General features: G+C 38.3%; 1 protein-coding gene across 3 annotated transcripts; it reads right to left on the bottom strand.

Annotated features, from left to right (window-relative positions):
• Nucleotides 1-1,346: 1,346 nt before the first annotated feature.
• On the bottom strand, nucleotides 1,347-9,548 carry LOC148789887 (uncharacterized). 3 transcript variants are annotated; one of them, XM_088892599.1, is made up of 4 exons: nucleotides 9,355-9,548; nucleotides 5,283-5,615; nucleotides 2,518-5,004; nucleotides 1,347-1,727 (listed from the first exon to the last, which is right to left on the bottom strand). In XM_088892599.1, the coding sequence occupies exons 2-3, from the start codon at nucleotides 5,610-5,612 to the stop codon at nucleotides 4,507-4,509; spliced, it is 828 nt and encodes a 275-aa protein (XP_088748725.1). In that variant the 5' UTR covers nucleotides 5,613-5,615; nucleotides 9,355-9,548; the 3' UTR covers nucleotides 1,347-1,727; nucleotides 2,518-4,506. The 3 variants fall into 3 exon arrangements, 2 of the variants coding, with proteins under 2 accessions (XP_088748725.1, XP_088748724.1); XR_016079208.1 differs by having other exon boundaries at nucleotides 1,348-1,727; nucleotides 2,518-5,601; nucleotides 9,355-9,546; XM_088892598.1 differs by lacking the exon at nucleotides 1,347-1,727 and having other exon boundaries at nucleotides 1,765-5,004; nucleotides 5,283-9,547.
• Nucleotides 9,549-24,549: the final 15,001 nt, after the last annotated feature.

Raw genomic sequence — 24,549 nt, 5'->3', positions numbered from 1 at the left:
GGCAAGAAAGATTTTCACAAGGATTGCAGAAATCTTTCTTCTGGGATTTCAGCTCTGAAGAGAATGTGAGTATCTATCTCTAAAGGCTATCGGCCCCTCCTTCTTTTGTAATCCTAAAAGATCAGCTCCTAATCCAATTAGGAGCTGCTGATCCAAATCATATTTGGATCAGACATCCTTTTAGACGATAAGGATAAACCCTTATCTTATCTGGAGATTAGATCAACCTTCTCCCAATCTCATTAGGAGGTTTCTAGATCTGAATCATATTCAGATCTGGACTCTTTGAGTGGATAGGGTTAAGACCCTATCCTATCTGCTGATCCATCTCAGAATTCGCCCATATTTAACTTATTAAATAAGTCCAGTTCGAAATGGGCTTTAGGCCCATTAAGCTTATGTGCTCACTTAACCTTCCTAACTGCTGCCCAGCTGGGCTTCCTTGTATGGCGTGGGACCCAAGCATTGATCTACACATCAGCCACATGGGTTCGGCCCAGCCTTTGTTACAAGGCCTGGCCGAATACACTATTATGGACAGTGCACCCTCTGAAACCCATCAAATGGGCTCTATGGGCCCAACACTTACCCTAAGTGGTCCCTGGGCCAAGCCACCTTGTAACACCCAAGGACTGTGGGTAGATGCAAGATTAGCCCATCAGGTATTATCCTCAATGGTCTTACACTTAACCTCTCAGCCCATAATGATCAAACACTGCCCGACAAGAGAGGACCTCTCCCTCGGCTGCATGGATCCTGGGAATTAAAACCTTTTGCAAACATTTTAGAAACCATATAATATACTTTTATATCTCATATAAAAAATACTTTGCAAAACAAATCTCAACGATTGAAATCGGCTGCCGGCAGTCTTGGTTTCCATCAGTGAGAGCGCATCCCCGATCATTACCTTTGTCCGACAAAGGGGCTGATCCTGTCACTATGATCACCCACTCAGATGAATTCTCAGACTATCCCAACATACCCAGGTTTTGACCCCCGCTAATGATCTCACTGATTGGTACATCAAAGACAGCCCAATCCGACACCTAGTGTAGTATCATAATCGAGTCTAGGGGTCGGGTGTAACTTTCCAGTTTTGCCCATTAATCTTCAAGGTCCAGGGCAATACTGGAAATTTGGTCCAGTTCAAAGATTCAATTAATCCTACACTTTATGTGCCTAGGGTCTCACCCTGGCAGCTGAGACAGGCCACCCCAACCGACTTGGTGGCACAACAATGTCACCCTTATCAGGATAGGTCTCCCCAGACCGAGCCACTGGCTGTGAACATTCTAAAGTAACACGAGTCTCATTAAGTGTCCAGTTTAAGGGTATTACACAGAAACATACCAAGGGAACATGAATCAAAAATGCACTTTTATTCATTTACAATAAACTCATAAAGTACATCATTCTGATTAAAGCTAAGGGCATACAAAACTGTCCAACAACACCCACGTCTCACGTCAAGCGGTGTGGTCGTACATGCCAGTTCTGCATAAAGTCTCTGAGGTGATAGGACCATACCCTGCGACGGATACCTGCGCCAATCAAATCAGCCTGACGAATAACGGCTGTAGAAGAGAATCAGAGGCGGTTACTGATGTGACTCATCGTGACACTAGCAAGTGCACTAGCCGTTCAAGTAATAAAGTTGTGAGTGAAGTATCGTTCCCACGAGGATTTAGGAAACAATTACCAATACTAAACTGGGCACTTCTTATCTGATCAACAATAAATCAGAACTTTTTGTCAAAAAGCTAAAAATTGTAAACTAAAATCTATCTAAATTATTGGCCCAATTGCCTTCAAATCGGGTTAGAAGAGTAAGCAGTAAATGGCAATCTCAGAATTCAGCAATCTATCAATTTGGATCATTCGAATAAATCATGATTGAGCCTTGGTTTGGTGAAACCCCAAGGTCATGAACAGCCTCTCTCAAGCGCATGTTCATCCTATGCATGACTGATAGTTCTTCAATCTCTAGCAAGAATCTAATCCCCATGCATGCATTTCTTCAAACACTTCTAAGGCATCAATTCAAATCTGAATTGATCACCAATTGAATTATTCAAGTTATCTCTTACCTTGCACTCAATTCAGTTCTTGAATAGTAGATCTGAATTCCTAGAGTCTCTCTCAAGCACTCTAGGAATTCCAAGATTTAGATCCATTCGACCAATATGAAATTTGCAGATCTGAATTCTCTTTCAAGCAATTCAGATCTTGCAATCTCAGATCTGTGTTTTGAAGGTTAATTGGCCGAATTAATCTACAATTTAACCCCTATTCAAGAAACATCAAGTACAATTCATAACCATTCGAATGAATCAAAAAGAATTTGATTGCTGAACTGAAATTTTAAAAGCTGAAATAAATTAATAAAGAATGGAAGAAGGAGAAAGAAGAAAGAAAATATAACAATGAAACTGAATTCAAATTAAAGGAGAATGAAACTACAATTGAGTTATTACAAAAGATCTTTGAATCACAAACCCCCAATTTCGAACTCACCGTCTTCTTCTTGCTTGCTTGACTTGAACTTCCTTCAGCCCTTCTTCTTCTTCTTCCTTGCGCCTAGCCTTCTTCTCTTCTCTTCTCTCAAGGTGGCCGAACCTATAAGAGTGGGAGAGTCTTCCTCTCAAGCAATTGAATACCTCTCCCCCCTCCTAGAGGCCTCTTTATATAGTTTTTCGAGGGAGCTCTTGCCCCTTCTTGAAGCCTCTAGAATGGGGTGTATTACATCCATTTCTTAAACTTTCTAGAGCTCTCTTGAAAGCCTCCTAAGGGCTGCTATTTGTGCTGCACTTAGGCTTTCTCTTAGCACATGATATCTATGTTTTGAGCTGCTCTTTTGGGCTGAGAATGGGCCTTATTTGCTTGGCCGAATTCTACTCTTAGCTAGACTTTCTTTTCTTAGGTTTTCTGAAGGAATCCACTTGCTCTTATTGGGCTAAAGTGCTCTCTCTTGCTTTCACAACCGGGCTGGGCTGAAATTGGTCTTTTTGAACCTTCTTTTCTTGCCTTTTTCCTTCATTTTCTTGGATTAATTATCCCTGAAACTTATTCTTAGTATTAAGCTAAATTAAGGCAAAAATTAATAAAACCAGCATAAAAATCCATGCTAAAGTCCTAAAAAATTATAGATAAATTGTAGGTTCATCAAATACCCCCACACTTGAGTTGTTGCTTGTCCTCAAGCAAAGACATCAGCCATAAACTGAACATTCCCCCTTCTATTCTCACCATTTACCGGGTGAATGTTTAGGATAGAAATGCATTGAGTAGTCGGGGAACTTTTGTAAGTGTTCAGCTCTTATTCTTGTAAATTACCATTTAACATATGTATAAGATCCAAGAAAAGGAGAATATGAATTTCTTCAAAGTTCAGCCTTTATTCCCAATCAATATATAAATTAGCTCCTTAATTGTCAAAGTTAATAATCTAATTGCTCTAAGTTTCACATCTGTAACTATATCTTAATGAGAGTTCAACTTTAGTATGCCCCTTTGAACCTTAGATGTCACCACAATTACTTATTTCTAAGGGTGAGTGCATCTTATGCTCCATCTCACACTGGTCACTTGCTTGAGGTAGGTAAATAGGACTCATGTTCTGAGCTGCTAGTTTTACTATTTAGCTCAAAACAGCGGAGTCAATTTGGGCTTAATTATTGAACGTCATGTATCAGTAATTCAGATGTGCACTAGCTTTCTTGACCATTAACAATGAAATCAAGGGCTTTCATACACATGAAGGTAGTCAGGGCTAGTCATGCTAAAAGGCATATTCAGCTCCCCTTTTCTCATGCATATATCAAACTGGGTTATTCACAAGAATAAAAACTTAACAAGTACATCGGTCTCCCTCAACTCATAGAATTCCTTCTTAAAAATCATTAAATAAATTGTAATGAACTTGAGGGGTTACAGTCTTTTTTTGGTTATGTCATTGCCTGCATATGTGTGTTGGGGTGAATGAGGTGCATGGTTTCAGCCCCCATACCCTAGCCTTGGGCTCACTCCCCCGCACTTAAGATGAACATTGTCCTCAATATTCCTAGTGTTAGGGAGTTACAATAAAACCAACAAGAGTAATACCAAGGAAAGAGAAGGGTGTATAGAGGACTTCCCTGAAGATCATTCTTAAATTCTGCAATAGGCTGTCGGTGGGGAGCTTCCTCTGCTAGAAATCACTGCAACTAGAGGGGGAGATCAGTAGCTTTATTCAATTAAATTCAAAGAAAAACTAACTAAACTTAAATGTTATGAATGAAAAAGAAAAACAGAAAGCAAGTAAGACAGCTTATGACTAGGCATCTGAATTGGGGATTCTCCCAACAGCCTCTTGTTCTCTTGGGTTGACCACGGTGTTGCTTGGTAAGGTACCCGAAACCCTTTCTGAAATCATCTGTGCCAATTGCCCAATCTGAGTTTCCAAGTTCCTTATCGATGTTTCGTTATTTTGAAATCTAGTTTCCGCACTAGCTATGAACTTGGTCATCAGCTCTCCAAGTTAGATTTCAGTTCCGGCTGATGGAAGTTTTGGTGGAAAGGCTTAGGTGCATGTTGATTATGCCATGGATGATTCAGGTGGCCTCTCCATCTGGGGTTATGGGCATGATGGTACTGATTCAGGTGGCCAACAAAGTCTACTTGTTTTGTGGACTGAAAAGACTGATTGCCAAGTTGGCATTCAGTGCTATTATGGCCACCCCCACACTTATCATACTGTACATGCATAGCTGTCATCTGCATCTCATCAAATTTTTTGCTAAGTGCTCCTATTTGTGCAGAGAGAGCTGTGTATGTATCCACATTATGAAGGCCATGCTGCTTTCCAACTGGTGTCCTTTCTGAATGCCATTGGTAGTTATTGGCTGCCATCTCCTCGATGAGTGCTTGGGCAACCTCGGGAGTCTTATTGTTTATGGAGCCCCCAGCTGCTGCATCTAAGATGGTCTTGTTTGAATCGGTCAGACCATTATAAAAAGTTTTCACCTGCAGCCAAATCGGAAGGCCATGGTGAGGAACCCTCCATAGTAGCTCCTTGTAACGTTACCAGGACTCATAGAGAGATTCCCTCTCTTGCTGGAAAAAGGTAGTAATATCATTCCTCATTTTTGCAGTTTTAGGAAGGGGAAATATTTAGAGAGGAATCGACTAGCCATTTCATCCCACGTGGCTATAGATCCTGTCGGTAATGAGTTCAACCAAGCCTTGGCTTTATCCTTCAAAGAAAATGGGAATAACCTCAGCCGGATGGCATCATCACTTACCCCATTGTGTTTGAAGGTGTCACAGATTTCCAAGAAGTTAGCAATATAGGCATTCGGATCCTCATGGGCCATACCACAAAATTGAACCGTATTTTGTATCATTTGTATTATGGCCGGTTTAATTTCGAAGTTATTGACAACAATAGTTGGCCTGATAATGCTGGAGGCAGTCCTGGTGAGGGTGGGCTTGGCATAATCCATCATAGTTCTTTGTTCTGCCATTTCTTGTGCTTCTTGTCTGACTTGCCTAGCAGCTCTCAAATGGACACGGAGAGTCCGTTCAATCTCTGGGTCGTAAAGGATCTCTTCCAGTTCAGGTCTGCTTGTCATAAACTGTAAAGGTCAAAGCAATAAAAAAGCCAATATTCACAAAAGAAAATAAATAACTAATCCTATTACAACTGAAAATGTAAAGTGAATTATTGGAATACAAAAACCCACACCCTAACATAAATAAATGAAGCCGATAATACTAAAAGCAGATCTGAACCAACATCTTATTCAAGGTTCCTTTATCTACAACCATCGATTGCAGCATCTGAATTCAGATCCAATTCAGTTGAGTTCAGATCTGTAAGTCTTTGGTATTGTTAGTTCAGAGAAAATTAACAAATAATAATTCAGATCTGAGTTGTATATCTCATACACACTCATTGGTATACACTGCAATATACATCCATTAAGGCTGGAATCAGATCTGTGATGCTTTAGGGCTGATATCAGATCTGATCTAAAAAATATATTAAGAGGACCTGAAATAAACTGAAACCAGTCCTGAGCTAGGCTTGGTTTAAGGATTTTAAGCTCTACATTTGAAGCCCAAACCTGTATAGCTTATGCATATCAAACACTTGCAAAGACCTGAAAATCAGGTCTGCAATGTTTGGTATTGTTAATTGCTGCAATTCAGATTTGATGTTAGCAGTTTTACAGAATTACATAACAAAACTCAGTCCAAAGATATTTCAGATCAGATCTCATATCAAACCACCTACACTTCATATCTGTAACTTTATTAGAAATCAGAGTTGGCCAACAAAAACTTTAAATTTAGAAAATGGACATCCAAGCCTGAGTGGCTCATGTTAAGGGATTGCAGAAACCTGAAATCAAGTCTGCAGTGTTTATACTGTAAGCAACCTGGATTTAGATCTGAATGCCAGTATATTACAATCTAAAATATGAAGCTCTTTTTGGACCTTTCAGGCCTTACAAACATCAGTCCTGCCTGAGTGGCTCATGTTAAGGGATTGCAGAAACCTGAAATCAGGTCTGCAGTGTTTATACTGTAAGCAACATGGATTTAGATCTGAATGCCAGTATATTACAATCTAAAATATGAGTTTTTTTTTGGACCTTTCAGGCCTTACAAACATCAGTCCTAATCTAATCCAAACATCAATTTAGATCGGGTGCAAGAGATTTAAAAGATAAGAAAACATCAACTTCAAAGAAATTTCAGATCATGTACTCATACTACCTCAGATTCTCATGCACTTCAGATCTGATTTTACCATTCATGGCTTATATTTTCATCAATGAGGCAAGTCTAATGCATCAAATTGTGAATTGGGTGTTGTCACTACCCGAATTCACATCAAAATTGAGTAGGTTCAGGTCTGAGTTCATCTGAACTCAGATCTGAACCTAGCAGAATGCAGACCTGCAACCAGCTGAACTCAGATCTGAACTTCAAATCTGAGTTTCAGATTTGAAAGCTCACATGCTATTCTTTCATTATTTTCTTTTTCTTTTCTTTTTCTATTTTTTTCTTTTTAAAAAGGAAGAAAACTAAAACAAAATACAGCAATGCAACCAAAATATTTTTGGATGAGTGCAGGTCTGATTGATGAATGCAATTCAGATCTGAACTCATTTTGAGATTTATAAATTTTTTTTTTGAACCAAAAGAAGAAGAGAAATTTGATTTACATAAGCTACATTAAAATTGAAACTAAGGATGGAACAATCAAGTATCAAGAGAAGAAACATGGCTCCATCAATGTAGCCCTTGATGGAGTATACACTTATTGGAATGTAGTACACACGGCTGCACACACCCATTCAAATCTGCTAGACTTTCTATTCATGCACAGCTGAAATCAGAGCTATCTAACTCGAAAAATTTCAAAGATCAGCCCAGGACCATTCACAATGCCAATTTAGTAATGTTAATTGTAATACAAACTTGTTCTCAAACCTACCCTGATTCAGCCTTGCTGTAGCAGGTCTGTTGTAGCAGCCCTGCTATAGGTCAGAACTCTAATAGAAAAATGGTGTGGAAGTGCCACTTTGCATGAAATCTCTTGAGGCATAAAAAAAATTCTCAGATTAAATATACTTTTCTTCAACCAAATCAGCTCAGATAGATCAGAGTACAAGTTATCTAACATTGCAATGTCTGCCCTGTATCCTGCTCTATTCACAGCCCCAGTTCAGATCTGGGTGATTTTAGATCTGAATTTCTTCAACCATGGCTATCCACTTGTTCTTGGGGGATAGCAGATTTGTTCTAGGGTGTATTGGGGTGATGATAACCCCCAATTACCCTCAAATTTACATCAGTTCAAGTCTGAGTTCAGAGGAACTCAGATCTGAACTGTTGCAGACCTGCTACAACAAAACTCAGATCTGAACTCAAGTCTGAGTTCTGATCCGAATCCTTGGTTTCCAATCTTTTGGTTATATGGTTCTCTCTTTTTTTTTTCAATTTCTATATATACATATATATATTTTTTTCTTTTTTTTTGTGATGAAAGAAAAAGAAGATAAAGGGCTGAAACATAAACAGATTTTTTCAACTGAGTGCTGCAGTTCTGCTATAGCAGATCTGAGTGCCGAATGCAACTCAGATCTGCAACATTCAGATTTTTTAATTTTTTTATATTTTTTTTCTTTTAGAAGATAATAACTTCTAGATAGAAAGGAAAACAGGTCTCCCTTTATTAAAATTAAACTGAAACAAAGAAAATAAAGTAATCTACTAAAACACAACTACAGTAGTACAGCAATTGCAATCCAAGCTGAAATGAAAAATTAAGCAAATTAAACCAACTATGAATGCAATGCTGAATGAGATCAGATTAAGAATGCCCAATGTTTCCTAATATTGTTTCCCTAAATCCCCAGCAACGGTGCCAAAAACTTAATGTGACTCATCGTGACACTAGTAAGTGCACTAGCCGTTCAAGTAATAAAGTTGTGAGTGAAGTATCGTTCCCACGAGGATTTAGGAAACAATTACCAATACTAAACTGGGCACTTCTTATTTGATCAACAATAAATCAGAACTTTTTGTCAAAAGCTAAAAATTATAAACTAAAATCTATCTAAATTATTGGCCCAATTGCCTTCAAATCGGGTTAGAAGAGTAAGCAGTAAATGGCAATCTCAGAATTCAGCAATCTATCAATTTGGATCATTCGAATAAATCATGATTGAGCCTTGGTTGGGTGAAACCCCAAGGTCATGAACATCCTCTCTCAAGCGCATGTTCATCCTATGCATGAGTGACGGTTCTTCTATCTCTAGCAAGAATCCAATCCCCATGCATGCATTTCTTCAAACACTTCTAAGGCATCAATTCAAATCTGAATTGATCACCAACTGAATTGTGCAAGTTATCTCTAACCTTGCACTCAACTCAGTTCTTGAATAATAGATCTGAATTCCTAGAGTCTCTCTCAAGCACTCTAGGAATTCCAAGCTTTAGATCAATTCAGCCAATCTGAAATTTGCAGATCTGAATTCTCTTTCAAGCAATTCAGATCTTGGAATCTCAGATCTGAGAATTAAGATCTGTGTTTTGAAGGTTAATTGGCCGAATTAATCTACAATTTAACCCCTATTCAAGAAACTTCAAGTACAATTCATAACCATTCGAATGAATCAAAAAGAATTTGATTGCTGAACTGAAATTTTACAAGCTGAAATAAATCAAGAAAGAATGGAAGAAGGAGAAAGAAGAGAGAAAATATAACAAAGAAACTGAATTCAAATTAAAGGAGAATGAAACTACAATTGAGTTATTACAAAAGATCTTTGAATCACAAACCCCCAATTTCGAACTCACCGTCTTCTTCTTGCTTGCTTGAGTTGAACTTCCTTCAGCCCTTCTTCTTCTTCTTCCTTGCGCCTAGCCTTCTTCTCTTCTCTTCTCTTAAGGTGGCCTAACCTGTAAGAGTGGGAGAGCCTTCCTCTCAAGCAATTGAACACCTCTCCCCCCTCCTAGAGGCCTCCTTATATAGTTTTTCAAGGGGGCTCTTGCCCCTTCTTGAAGCCTCTAGAGCTCTCTTGAAAGTTCTGATTACACCCCTTTCTTGAACTTTCTAGAGCTCTCTTGAAAGCTTCCTAAGGGCTGCTATTTGGGCTGCACTTAGGCTTTCTCTTAGCACATGATATCTATGTTTTGAGCTGCTCTTTTGGGCTGAGAATGGGCCTTCTTTGCTGGGCCGAATTCTACTCTTAACTAGGCTTTCTTTTCTTGGGTTTTCTCAAGGAATCCATTTGCTCTTCTTGGGCCAAAGTGCTCTCTCTTGCTTCCATAACCGGGCTGGGCTGAAATTGGTTTTTTGAACCTTCTTTTCTTGCCTTTTTCCTTCATTTTCTTGGATTAATTATCCCTGAAACTTATTCTTAGCATTAAGCTAAATTAAGGCAAAAATTAATAAAACCGACATAAAAATGCATGCTAAAGTCCTCAAAAATTATAGATAAATCCTAGGTTCATCAGTTACACCCGATTTGGCAGCGCATTAATATATAAGAGCTCCAACCCCCAAGGAAAAAGGTAATTGAATTTTTGGTAATCGAGTAGTGTGCATCTCCACTCTTAGCTCGTCATTAATCTCTAAGCTTCTCTCTCAGAGTTCTAACTTAAGCATCGGAGTGTTCTCGTCAGGCGAGCTCCCTGGGAATCCTTCATCTTCTCCTTTTCCGGTGCTATCCATAGCCAGCTAGGAGCGTGGCCCCTACCAGCTAGGACTGACTAGATCGCGCTACATCAGTTTCAACCCACCCGGTCCATTGACACATATATTCTTATCTTATATCAATGGACTAGATATTGGCTTAATCCAACCCAATTCAATATAAATTTGTTACGGACGGACCAGGTCCAATCCAATCTAATAAATATTTTGGACTGGATTGGTCCAATCCAATATGTTTTGTTGGTCCGTCCAATCCGTCTAAATTGACTTTGGATTGGACAAGGGTCCAACCCAAAACTGGTCCATTGACACCGTTAGATGGAGAGGTGATGTGGAATAGATTTTTTCTCCGAACTGGGATGTATGATTCCCCAAATTGGCTTAGAATCCATTAGCAATGTTTTCAAAACTGAATCGGACCAGATGGTCAGACTAGAAAAAACGGTAACTATTTGGGTCTTAGGTTCTGGTTATATTGTAAACCAGTAAAGTTCAAAAACCTGTTGATAAGGTTAGAGAATCGCTGACCAGGGCAGTCGAACCGCTAAACTGTTTGACCCGGACAACGGTTCGTGGGTTATACTTTTTATTTTTCCTGTATTTAAAAAATAATAAAAAAAAAGAAATTCCTCCTGTATCCCCAATCCCAGTCAAACCGTAAGGTTAGGATTCAAATGAAAGTCATTTTCATTTTACCCCTTCCCAGCTTTCTACTGCTCATAACCTCTAACGACCTGCGGTGGCCATGACATATGGTGAAGTACGGTGATTCATGGCGACCGGCGACGACGATTGAGGCTTCATCTATGGCGAAAAGTGTTTGTATTTGTCAATCCAAGCTTAACCCATTGAGAGCAAGGATTTGCAGCTGTGGCCGACGGTTTTTTAGCAGCCACCGTTGTTTAGAGACCAAGTCATCAGCTGGAGTTAATACTTTGCAGCAGCAGTAGCAAATCGCAGTGGCAGTTTCTACTTTCTATCTTTTTGGTCCTCAGTTGAAGTTGTAGCAGCAATTACCAACGACCAAACTACTCCACCGGCAGTGATTTTCCCATGTCTATGAGCCGAACACCGTTACACCACCATTACCGACAGTAGTGAAACCGTGAAGGTATAAAATGCTTCACACAAAGTCACAAACTTTGGTTTGCTTTAAATTAATTGATTTTTTGAATCAAATCTTTTTTGTATCATTATTCATTAATTTTTTTTTCAATTCTTTGCTTATATGCTATGTCAAATTTTCAATTCATTGCTTATTTGAATGAAATCGTTTTAGTATTATTAATTTTTTTTTCAATTCTGTACTTTTTGAAAATTTCTGTGTTTCTCTGTATTTTTTAGAATTTTTCTGTATTTCTTTTGTATTTTCTATGTGTTATGTATTTTATTATTTTTGTATTTAGATAGTTTTAGTTTTCCATATGATGAATTTTTTCTGTATTTTCTGTATTTTATTAAATGTTATGCTATTTTTAGTATTTATACATATTTTTTTTATTTTTAATTAATTTATGATGTCACAAGTCGAACCATCATATCGAACCAAAAAATGGTCACTTGACCAGTTCTACTTCAGGGTCAGTTTTCAAAACATTGTCCATTAGTAAATAGTTAAGTATTCCTAAATTTAATATTGATTCTTAAAATATTTTTAAGTTTCATCCTAAATTATAAATTTAATATTGATTTTTAAAATATTTCTAAGTTTTCCCAAATCTGTTTAGAATCTAATTCCTAAAATAGCCCCAAATTTGCATAATACTATTTGCAAAATATCCACAAATTAGATTATTTTTTGATAGTTGCCTTGGGATGGAGAAAATTCAAGGATTCTTTGTCCACGACAAGGAGTGGGTGCCCCGCCCATACCCCCTGCCATCGGGGATGGGGCAGGAATGGGGTAGAGTATCTTAACTGCAGGGCAGGAATGGGGAGGGGTGCCTCACCCATTTCAATTCCTAGTAACTAATCATGAATAAAAATGCCCTTTTCCATACACATTAAACCAACACAATAACAATCAATAAATTAAAATCTGACTTAGAACCAGAACTGCTTTACCTAGGTTTCTGGGTCAGCAGTTCGATAGTCTAGTTCGAACTGATGGCCTATTCCAAATTAAAAAAGGGTAAAATACAAAAACCTTCCTTGGAGTTTCTGATAATCATAAAAACTTCCCCTATAGTTTCATTTTAGAAAAGACCTCCCCTCTATTTTTAAAAAATTCAACAAATACCTTCCTTTCATCAATGACCGAGACGAAAAACGTTAAAAAGATGATCATTTTTTCAAAATACCTATTTTACCCTTTTATGAATTAAAATAACCCTATCTCAGCAAATCCATAATCAACCCGAACATTGTTCATCTTCTTCCTCACGACGCTGCTTGAACGTTGTCCCGCTCGACCAATTTGGTTCTATTTGGCTGACCGCTATTGAGTTCAGAAGATAATGGCACATCGATTATACAAGGAGAAGAGTCTCCGTCTCTCCGCATCTTCTACATCGATCTCCTCGACTACGATTCTCTTGTGGCCACGATTAATGGAACCGTCCGCATATTCCACCTTGCTTCCCCTGCATTGTGGATATAAAGTCGAAGACCCTAAGGTCCTTCTTGGAGACTTTGAGGCAGAACAAATGAAAAAATAATTATATTTAATTAATTGAGAGAGCTTTTGGATCTGGCGATCAAAGGGACGATTAATGTGCTGAAAGCGGCGAATGAGTGTGGGATGAGACGGGTGGTGGTAGCGTCATCGATCTCCGCCACCATACCAAGTTGGTACTGGCCTGCTGATGTCGTCAAAGGGGAGGACTGCTGGACGGATGTCGACTATTGCAAGCAGAACGAAGTGAGTTTTCCAATTACCTTTCTCGTAGTTTCTAGTTGAGGTTTGAATATTTGATTAGAATTTAATTTCCTAGATTTTTTGGAGTGATACTGTTATTTGGGAATGTGCCTCTGAATAATCGAACCCATCCTCCTTTGATGAAAAAAGTAAAATTTCATTCACACGTCTGTAAATTAAAATTCACGTAGTTAGTCCAAAAAAACAGTGCAGGCTTGTTAATACAAATCCTAATAAATCAGAGAGAGAAACAAACTGAGGAGCCTCTGCGAATCGGATGGAGGTTGAAGTTGGAGCACATCGTTTGTCGGGTCAAGAGTGAAGAACTGAACCCCAGTCTCGAAGCACCCACATCCAACTGTACAAAATTCTTCTCCAATTGAAGTGTCTCCGATAGGTCGATGCCTGGAACCACCGTATAAGAAATTAAAGAAGAGGGAAGGTTGGAGGGGGAGTGTACAAAATTCTTCTCCAACTTGCAAGAACGTGCATTTTCTTGTGCCTGCTTATATCGCTTCATAAGCGCATCTCAAGGTTCTTGCTAGTAGCTGCTGACCTAACCTAAATTGGCAGGGTATCTCTTATGGCAAAAAGATTTTACAGCATGATTACAAGATCGTTTTAGCGAGAAGAGGCCTTTGGCCTTGTATTGCTTCCAAATAGGTTAGTCTTTTGGCGTTTGGGCTGCATTTGGAAAAGATGCAACTAAGTGTGAGTGCAAATATGTAGAGTGTAAAACGGTCCATATAAGGTTGTGCTTAGAAATGGTGCAAATAGAGTGTAAATCCTATAAATTTGCACTCTGTTTCACTTTTGCCTGTATTTGGCAACATTACATTTATGCATTGACAAATGACAGATCAATGCATATTTACATTAATAATAAGATGTGAAAGTACATAGTAAATTTGCATTCAAGTGGGCTTTTGATAAAAAAAGGCATATGCTTTATTGAAATTCATGTTTGCATCCATTATAGTTAAACGTCTATTTGATAAGAAGGTAAAATTAGTCAGTGCCAAATTAACCCAATTTGTAATTTGAATTCAATTAATTTGATTAATGCTTGCACTCCTAGCATTATATCAATGATATTTTGTCATTTGAATTCAAATAATAATAATAATAATAATAATATAGGATGAGGAAGCTTAAGAGGGACCCCACTCCCACTCAAATCTAAGAAAAAGATTGAGCCACAACACCATAGCACATCATAGGATGCCACAACACCAAACGCTAGATCACATAAGGAAAGGTATTGTAGCTAGCGTGCTCAAGGACACGTGGTGGGACCACATTCCTAGAGAATCATGTGGCGAATCCCTCATTAGCACAGAAAGAAAACATATCAATATGATTCTGAATTTTTAGAGATCAATGTTATGCCATTTGAGAGTGATTAATTTAAAAATAAGTGATAATTCGAATAAGCATTTATTTGTATTTGGTATTCAATTTTTTCAAGTGATTATTTTTTTTTGAAATATGGATTTATTTTATATTAGGCGTTCGATAGTCATTTTCTCGAATAAGCACTAAGCATTTGTGACAATTTGTTCATTTTTTTTCAAAATTTTAAAATATATTCTTTGAAAGAACTTTTATAAAAGTACTTTTAAAAAAGCACTTTTGTGAAAGCACTTTTACAAAAGCATTTTTTTGAAAATACTTTTACGAAAGCACTTTTTAATCAAGTACCCTTACGTAAGCACTTATATAAAAGTACAAAAGTACTTTTGTAAAGTATTTTTACAAAAGTAAAGTACTTTCATAAAAGTACTTTTGTAAAAGTGCTTTCAAAAAGTGTTTTGTAAAAGTGCTTTTGTAAAAGCACTTTTATGATAAAAGTGGTTTCATAAAAGTACTTTCTTAAAAGTGCTTTTGTAAAAGTGTTTTCGTAAAACTACTTTTATAAAAGTCCTTTCGTAAATGTGTTTTCATAAAAGTATTTTTATAAAATTCAACTAGGGATATTTTTATAAGTGGTATTTAAAATTCAACTAGGGATAACTTTGGAAGAAAAAATTGAATAAGTGCTTATTGTATAAGCACTTAAAAAACTGGAAATTTGAGCTTAAAAAATAAGCTCTTATTTTTAAAATAAGAACTTATTTCGGACTTATTTTCCAAATACTAATAAGTGCTTAATGGCCCAAATAAGCACTTATTTTTAAGCACTCCCAAACATAGCCTTACAGGGTGCTTGGTTCCGTTTACATTTATTCAGTAAACGTTTATTGATGGTGCCACATAGGCACCATCTCAGCATTTTCTCTCTCTTGCTCTTCTACATACATCGAAAATATAAAAAGTGAACTTTGGTTTATGTGCATGCCAGCCGTTTGTAGAAGTTATTTTTTGAAGCTTCCACAAACGGTCAGGCATTTATTCACTATTACGCTGAAGTGGCGCCTAGTGGCGCCTAATGGTTCCTAGTGGCGCCTAGTTGTCATAAACGGTTGCAATTATTGCATTTCTTAGTTTTACCAGCAAATAAAGTACAAACATTTATTCAATAAACATAAATGGAACCAAACACATACTTAGTCATGTTAATAAGAGGAAACTTCCAATTTCTAAATGATGGAAAACCTCATAATCTCCATGGAAGTCAAGCGTATAAGGAAAACCCAATTACGAAGCAAGCATAGCATGCCATCTAAAGATAGAAATCCAACATAAGGGTGTCAATGGACTGGTTCTGGATTGGAGCCTGTCCAGTCCAAAATCAATTTGGACGGATTGGACAGACCAATAAAACATATTGGATTGGACCAATCCGGTCCAAAATATTTATTAGATTGGATTGAACTTGGTCCGTCAGTAACAAATTTATATTAGATTGGGTTAGATTAAGCCAATATCTTGTCCATTGATATAAGATAAGAATATATGTGTCAATGGACCGGGCTCGGGTTGAAACCAATCTAAATCAAAAGAAATTTGAATAGATTGGACGGTCTAGACATTGAATTGGACTGGTCTAAATTGGTCCAAAACATTCATTGGATTGGATTAGACCAAATCCAATCAAATTGACACCCTATATATATATATATAGAGAGAGAGAGAGAGAGAGAACCCCATTATAGTGACACACAACTCTCACAGGCATTTTGTGAAATTATTCTTAGCTACATATCCAACACACATACACCAGCTTTCTCCCATTTTTGTTTATATTATGTACTGAGGTGATGTCCAGACTATTGGAATACAAACTTCATCAGGGTCACCTGCATGGCTTCAAATTTGGGAATTTTGGTGTTTGGCTTTCTCATCCGTTATTTGCTGATGATCTTATTATATTTAGCCATTGTACCCATGAAGAAATTTCCTCCATCTTGCAATGTCTTTAAATTTTCTATAAATGGTCAGGATAGAAATTCACAAAATCCTATATCCACTTTAGCCCCAATACCCATAAGCGTTTGCTTCATCAACTTGCTTCAAGTACTTTAACATTCTTTGGAATATATGGCTTACCCGCAATGACTCCATCGTTCATCACAATCTCTGTAGCCTAGAACCAACTTATCCTAGGCATTAGTGGAAACAACAGCAAAAGCTCAAGTGCTACAGTCGCAACAAAGTGGAGTTTTGCACAAGTTTGAAATAATAAAAACAGAACAAGATTTTTGAGAATGGTTCGAATGGTGATTTTACCAGAACCATGATCAATATTTATAGTTGAGTCAGAAGACACCAAGTACAACACTAACTAGTATTGATTACAATAGGAGATATAGGAGGATAATGATTATCTAACTAGTTTATCTAGAGAAGAGAGTAGTCCTAGATAAACTATAACTGAGATTAACCAGTTTGAGTGGAGTCTTAATATCTATCCAATGATGTGGTAACTTCTGGTGAAATGTCACCATTATCCTTAATACGCTCCCTCAAGCTAATGGGCATAGGAAGCACATGCGGCTTATCTACTATTGATGTGAACTTCAGAGATGATAGAGGCTTGGTGAAGTTGTCAGCGAGTTGGTCAAGAGAAGGAATATGCTGTATCTGAAATGAACGCTTAAGAAGATCTCGGAGAAAGTGGAAGTTGACTTCAATATGGCGGGTGCAAGCATGAAAAATTGGATGAGCAACAAGATAGCAAGCACCCACATTATCACAATGAAGGGCTGGAGCTGAAGACAGTCCAATTCCTAGATCTGTTAAGAGAGACTACAACCAAAGTAATTCGGTGGTGGTATTGGCAAGAGAATGGAATTTAGTCTCCATAGTAGAGCGTGCAATTGTCTGTTGTTTCTTAGCACTCCAGCTGACAAGATGAGAGCTAAGAAAGATACAATGACCACCAGTGGATCGTCGATCATCTGGACAACCGATCCAATCAGCAACAGAGAATGCAATAAGGTGAATAGATGATTTTGAGGAGAAGAATAACGCATGATCTAGGAAATGTTTGAGGTACCGAAGAATGCATTTTACTACCATCCAGTGTTCATTAATGGAATTATGCAAAAAATGACAAGCCTTATTAATTGCAGAACTAATATCAAGCCGAGTGAGAGTGAGATACTATACGCCCCCAACAACACTCCAATACTGAGAAGGGTCAGGGAGAGGGGAGCCATGGAGCTATGAAAGCTTAGTAGATGCTTCCATCGGAGTGGAAACTGTCTTAACACCATCAAGACCAGCAGTTGAAGAAGATCAATAATATACCGATGCTGGCTGAGATAAAGTCCATGTGTATTCCTATGAGTTTCAATAAAAATAATGTAAAGAACTAAGATCCTTGAGTTTGAAGGTATGGGCCAGGCTATGAACAAAAGACTGAATGAGAGACAGAGAGGTCCAAGTGAGAAGTACATCATCCATATATAATAACAATTAAACACGATGATCCCCTCTAGAGTAAATAAACAACAATGGATCACAATGAGAAGCATGAAAGCCCAACTTAGTAAGTTTAGTTCTAAGCCGAGAGAACCATAAAGGGCTTTGCATAATTTGCAAACACGAGAGGGGTGATCAACATCCTGAAAACCCTTTAGCTGCCACATGTAAATATTCTCAGTGGCAAGCTCATTGGGAAAGGCATTGTCGAAATCCAGTTGGTGAACATCCCACTATTAAGAGATCACAAGGGATAAGATAGTGCATATGGTGGCCGGTTTAACAACAAGGCTGAAAGTGTAAGAAAAATCAACCCTGGTATCTAGGTGAAACCCTGAGCTACCAAGCAGGATTTATAGCGATCCATAGATCCATCTGGTTTTCATTTAATTTTATATACCCACTTAGAAACCAACCACATTCATAAAGGGTTGATGCGGTACAAGCTCCCATGTCTCATTTTCTACTAGAGCACTGAACTCTGTTGCCATGGCGTCACACCAATGTTTATATTTGGAGGCTTGTGAGTAAGAAGTGAGTTCAAATTCAGTAGCTGCCACTATAGAGTTAAAACAAAGAGGTAGTGGATACCGAGTAGCGATAGAAGTAGATGGAGAAGAAGCAAAGCTCATGGAACAAGTCACCATAGAATGGGTGTGAGTCGAAGAAATAGGAACCGACTGAGTGGTATCCAAGATCTCTTGAACTAGCCGAGTGCACGGGCAAGCCTGAGGTGAAGAGCCTAAGCTAACCGGGTTGAGATCAGAAGCCGTAGAAGTAGACCCAAAAGAAAATAAACTAGGTGACACCGAATATGACGGAGAGTGTGGGACAACAACTGGTGGAAGTGCTGGACTTTGTACCGGAGCCGTATAAATTAGAAGAAGTGAAACTCTGCTAGTGCTAGACATTAGAGATGTTGTCAACGATGGTACACCTGGAGAGTATTGCTTGTTGAAGACATGGCAATTGATATATATGCGACCAGTTTTCACATCATAGCAGCGATAACCTTTGTGTGAGGAGTTGTAGCCTAGGAAAATGCAAAAAGAGGATCTGAATTCCATCTTATGATGATTGTATGGTCGTAGAAAAGGATAGCAAGAACAACCAAAAGTGCAAAGTAGATAGTAATCCAGTGGCTAGCCAAAGAGAGTTTCATATGGAGACTTGTCATTAAGTGTTGGTGTGGGGAGGTGATTGATTAGAAATAATGTAGTTTTGGCGGCATCAGACCAAAAAATTTGAGGGAGAGAGGAGGATGCCACTAGGATGAAGGTGGACTCTATCACGTGATGATGCTTGCATTCAATAGTACTATTCTATTCATGAGTGTGCGGCCAGGCAAGCCGATGTCCAATGCCTTGTGAGTATATTGTGCGAGCTATAGGTATTTTCCTCCCCAGTCATATTGAAAAAGTTTAATTTTTACATCAAATAAATTTTCAACATGCCTTTTAAACATAAGAAAAATGTCAAATACATCAGATTTTTGGTGCATGGAAAAAATACAAGAAAATTTTGAAAAAGCATCTACAAATAAAACATAATATCTAAAGCCACTAGTAGAAGCAATTGGCGCAGGTCCCCATACATCAAAATAAACTAACTCTAATGGACGACTATAAGAAGTAGAAGATATTGAAAGTGGAAAATGATGACTTTTGCCTAGCTGACACGCACCACACACTTGTGAACTAAACGAACCACTATATGGAAGACCAAACCATGAAAGAACATTTTGAACAATTCTGGTAGAAGCATGCCCAAGTCGATGATGCCAAACTTGAGTTGAGGCTTTTTCTCCAATAAATGCAACAACACTACTAGGTGAAGAAGATGGATCAATTGTTTCTGAAGTAGGAAACTGATAGTGTCAACCTTTACTGGGTCCTTGAAGTAGAATTCTCCCCGTATGGTCCTTCAAGAGAAAATAAGAGTGATGAAATTCAAAAATAACATTGTTATCCTTGCTAAATTTGCTGACTAATAGAAGATTTTTTGTAATTGATGGAACATGATAAATATCTTGTAGATGAAATTGATGGTCACCATGAGAAATAACAAAAGAACTAATATTTTTAATTTGCAAACCTGCACCATTACCAATTTTCACCTGATCAGACCCATCATAGTCTGATCGAATCTGAAGGTTATCAAGTTCGGATGTGATGTGGTGCATCGCTCCCGAGTCTAGATACTAAACTAGATCAATTGAGATGAGTTGCCAGTGTGAAATGCGGTTGGTTCAAAAGTAGGATTCAAAGCAGATTGGTGATCACCACCAAGGAAGGAAATATCAAATCGACGACAACACTTCCACACCCCATGGCCAGGAATATTGCACAACTGACAAACAATGGGGTTGCGCCCTCTACCATGTCCTAGACCATTAGTGTAACCACCACAACAACCTCTGCCTCGGCCACAGTAGGAGTTATTGCACGGCTACTGAGGATTATTCTTGTTGCTAGAGGAGGCAAGATTAGTAGAAGCATTATCATCGACCTTAGTAGATTGGTTCTCTTAGTGCTAGGGGTGGATTCAAGCTGGGTCGAGTCAAATACTTGGCTATTTGAGAATGATGTACATTATGACATCTATTGTACATAAATAAAGTACATATTTGATTCATGTTATTATGGTATGTTACTGTGTAATACCCTTAAATTGGAGACGTATGAGATTCGTGTTAATCTTCACAGCCATTGGATAGATCTGTGGAGATTTGTCCTGCCAAGGCTAAAACTGATGTACCGCCAAGTTGGTTGGGGTTGCAAGTCTCAGCTGCCAAGCTGAGACCTGAGGTACATGAAGTGTGGGTTTTCTTGAAACCCTGAACCGGATGAAAATTCCAGTATTTCCCTACACCTTAGAGATAGATGGGCAAAACTGGAATGTTACACCTGACCCTTACACTCGATTATGATACTGCACTAAGTGTCGGATTGGGCTGCCTTTGATGTGCCAATCAGTGAGATCCTTAGAGGGGGTCAAAACCTAGGTACGTTGGAGCAGCCCGAGAATTCATCTGAGTGGGTGATCATAGTAACAGGATCAGCCCCTTTGTCGGACAAAGTGAATAATCGGGGATGCACTCTCTCTGATAGAAACCTAAACTACCGGTAGTTGATTTCAACCGTTGAAATTTGTTTTTGCAAAATATATTTATATAGAGATATACATATATATATACATTATGGTTTCAAATTGTTTGCAAGAGGTTTTAATTCTCGGGATCCATGTGAGTAGAGAGTGCAACACTACACCTTGCAGCCGAGAGAGGGGTCCTCTCTTGTCGAGCAGTGTTTGATCATGGGTTGAGAGGTTAAGTGTAAGATCATTGAGGATTATACCTAATGGGCTAATCTTGTATCTCTGCCCATAGTCCTTGGGCCTTCATAAGATGGCTGGACCCAAGGACCATTTAGTGTAAATGTTGGGCCCATTAAGAGCCCATAGTGATGGACTCAGGGGTTCACTGTGTTCAGCAGTGAATTCAGCCAGGCCTTGTAACAGAGGCTAGGCTGAACCCATGTGGCTGATGTGTAGATCAACGATAGGGTCCCACGCCATACAAAGAGAGGCAAGCTAGCCAACATTAAAGTGGAAGTGAGCCTGAAAGCTTAATGGGCCTAAAAGCCCATTTTGAAATGGGTAAATTAGATTAATTAAATAGGGGCAGATATGGGATTTGGATCAACAAATAAGATAAGGGATAATCCTTATCCACTTAAAGAGTCCAAATCAAAATAAAGATTTTGATCAAAGGAACTCCTAATTTGATTAGAAAGGCTGATATTTATCTGTAGATAAGATAAGGGATTATCCTTATCACCTAAGTGAATAGGGTGAACCTCCAAAGACACTCACTGAATACAGAGAGAAGGCAACACAATTAGACAAGTCTTGCCTTCTGCTCTTTTTCTTCTTACTCTTACCACCCCACCCTTTTCAATCTCCAGTTCTTGGATTTGATCAAGATTCGATATTGATCTTTTTTCTTATCAGAAGAAACAATTTAGAAGTTATTCTCATTGTCCCATTTGATTCTTACTAAAGAATCACAAGTTCTTGGTGAAGAACTACCTATTGATCCTGTCTCTTCTAAGCTGTGTCATCTTCAGTGGAGGGAGGATTTGGTACACTCTTTGGGCGTGAACACCTACGTTGGGAGGAGCATTCTTGTGTGGACTCCGTATCAGGTATATCCCTCCCTTAATTTGGTTTCAGATTTGATCAGGTTTGGTTACAAGAACGAACTTTGAAACTGCAGTTTTCTAAATTAGGAATAGGATTCCCAAGTGGGAGTAAAGAAATTTTTGAAATTTCGCCCAACTTTCTTGCAGGGTTCGGTTATCCATATGATGGATCTCCCATTCCTTCAGTGGTATCAGAGCCAGGTTCAAGTGTTGAACCAAATTAGAACAGATCTAAATCTGCGTAAATGGGCAAAAGGCGTTCTACCCGATTTGTGCAGTTAGCGTTTTTTTTTTTGAGAATTGGTTCCCAGATTATGTGCAGATGATCTGGAAAATAAATCTTTATTATTCTCTAATATTTATAGAATTGTTCTGTGAATGTTTCTTGATTTTTTGGGCTGCACATGTGATGGAGATCGAATCTTTATGGAGCCAAGATTGACACACCTTGCGATTTCTATTCTATTAAATTCTGGTCTGTAAATATTTTTTTTTTTTAGACAAATTGTATAGGAATTTGATGTGATGTAATAATAGAAAAAATTAGTTTTTTCTATTTTATTTCCATCTAGAGATCACTGGAGCGCACAACAGAGGAGAAGAAATTTTCGCAGAAACAAGTTCTGCAATCTGCAATTTTATAGATATCAATTCTGCAATCTACGATTAACTGTTCTTTGCATGTTTGCAGGATATCCAAGAAAATCACAGTGCAACCCTCTGATTTTAGTTTCTTGATAATTTGATTATCTTGAATTAATTTATTTTCAGATCATTATTCTGGAATTAAATCTTGAATTGGACACCAAAACTTGGGCCGATTTACACCAGATTTGGTCCAAACTGGTTGGACTGAATTGTTGGTTTGATGGGGTTGGTTTTTCTAACCCTAATTCGATTTAGGCCAGAGGGTTGATGGCCCACTTCAAGCTTTAATTCGGCCCACCTCTGTAAAACCTAAATTTAATATGATAAAACTGAATCAGCCCTAATTTAGCTACATGGGCCGAACTGCCTTTTGTAGTACAACCCATGTACCTAGATAATGTTATATGATAACATTATGGGCTCTGTTGGGCTGATAATGATTTAATCTAATTAATTAAGGTTTTTACAGATATTCTAATTGATTGGATCAATTTATTTCATACATGTGATGTATGGATGTGTGATGTGCTACGTACATGGACCATAAGTAATTGGCCCATGATTATTTCGACAGCGGCTCTTTCACACACCATGGCTGGATGCACATCATTGCCATGGTGTCCATAAGAACATTGGATGATCTCCCCATTTGGTGAGCCCCACATCAGCTTCCTCCTCAAGAGGAACCGTGCGAAACCCTAGCCGTTTAGGGCCCATTTAAATCTGGCTTTGAGAAAGCCAGTGGGAGCCACTTTGGTTTGACCTAAATAAAACTAGGGCGTAATATTTTGTTCCCTTCATTGAAATATGAGTGCATGTGATAGGGAGATTCACATGGTGAACTCTCTAAAGGCCTTTCATCATTAACATGAAGATGGGTCCTTCAGTAATAAGGAAATGCACCATAAAATTGGGCTATCCATTTGCTGTTGGATTTGTTGGGTTGTTTCATAAGATGATAGGGGCATCATAGACTGATGTGGGAGGGGCCTATCCTAAAATGGAAAACTCTCTCATGGTACCTTGGTGTTCATGAATATGATGGGTAAGCACTCACTGGACAGAAAGGTTTAACATAAAATGGCAATGAACCTTGTCTGATAGAGGCCAAAGGGAAAGCTCATAAGATGAGTGAATGTGATCCTTCACAGACGGTGGTGGGGTTATGTAGCTGAAATAGTTGGCTCCATGCACCTTATGTGGTTTCCCACATTTCTAGAGACATAGTTCGCAGTCTCTGTCATTGAGATAGGAGGGAAATCTCAGAGATGAACAAATGGAAATGGAACATAGATTAAAACCGTGTTCCTGAATGGAGATCTTACTAAAGATATCTATATGCAGCAACCGCAAGGTTTTATAGCTGTAGGTCAGGAACACATGGTATGTAAACTTAATCGATCCATATATGGACTTAAGCACGCTTCTAGGAGCTAGAACATCCGATTTGACTCTACTATCAAACAGATTGACTTTGAGTAGAATCCGAATGAGCCCTGTGATTACAGGAAGACCAGTGGGGATAAGGTTACATTCTTGGTTTTGTATGTAGACAACATTCTAGTCATTGGGAATGATGTAGGAATGTTGACTACGGTGAAAGTATGGCTTTCATAACAATTCTCCATGAAAGATCTTGGAGAAACCTCTTATATCTTCGGACTCCAACTCTACTATCAAACAGATTGACTTTGAGTAGAATCCGAATGAGCCCTGTGATTACAGGAAGACCAGTGGGGATAAGGTTACATTCTTGGTTTTGT

This window comes from Nelumbo nucifera, chromosome 8 (genome assembly GCF_055504915.1).
Source record: "Nelumbo nucifera cultivar China Antique chromosome 8, China Antique-T2T, whole genome shotgun sequence".
Lineage (NCBI taxonomy): Eukaryota > Viridiplantae > Streptophyta > Magnoliopsida > Proteales > Nelumbonaceae > Nelumbo > Nelumbo nucifera.
The sequence above is the reverse complement of the archived record's forward strand: the minus strand, read 5'-3'. Positions and strand labels throughout refer to the sequence as shown.

Bases quoted from the DNA above. Each gene is read 5' to 3' on its own strand.
- LOC148789887 (XM_088892599.1), bottom strand. From the start codon at position 5,612: ATGACAAGCAGACCTGAACTGGAAGAGATCCTTTACGACCCAGAGATT. The intron at 5,005-5,282 runs GTAAGTGATGAT...ATTTGGCTGCAG, and splicing joins ACACCTTCAAACACAATGGG to GTGAAAACTTTTTATAATGG.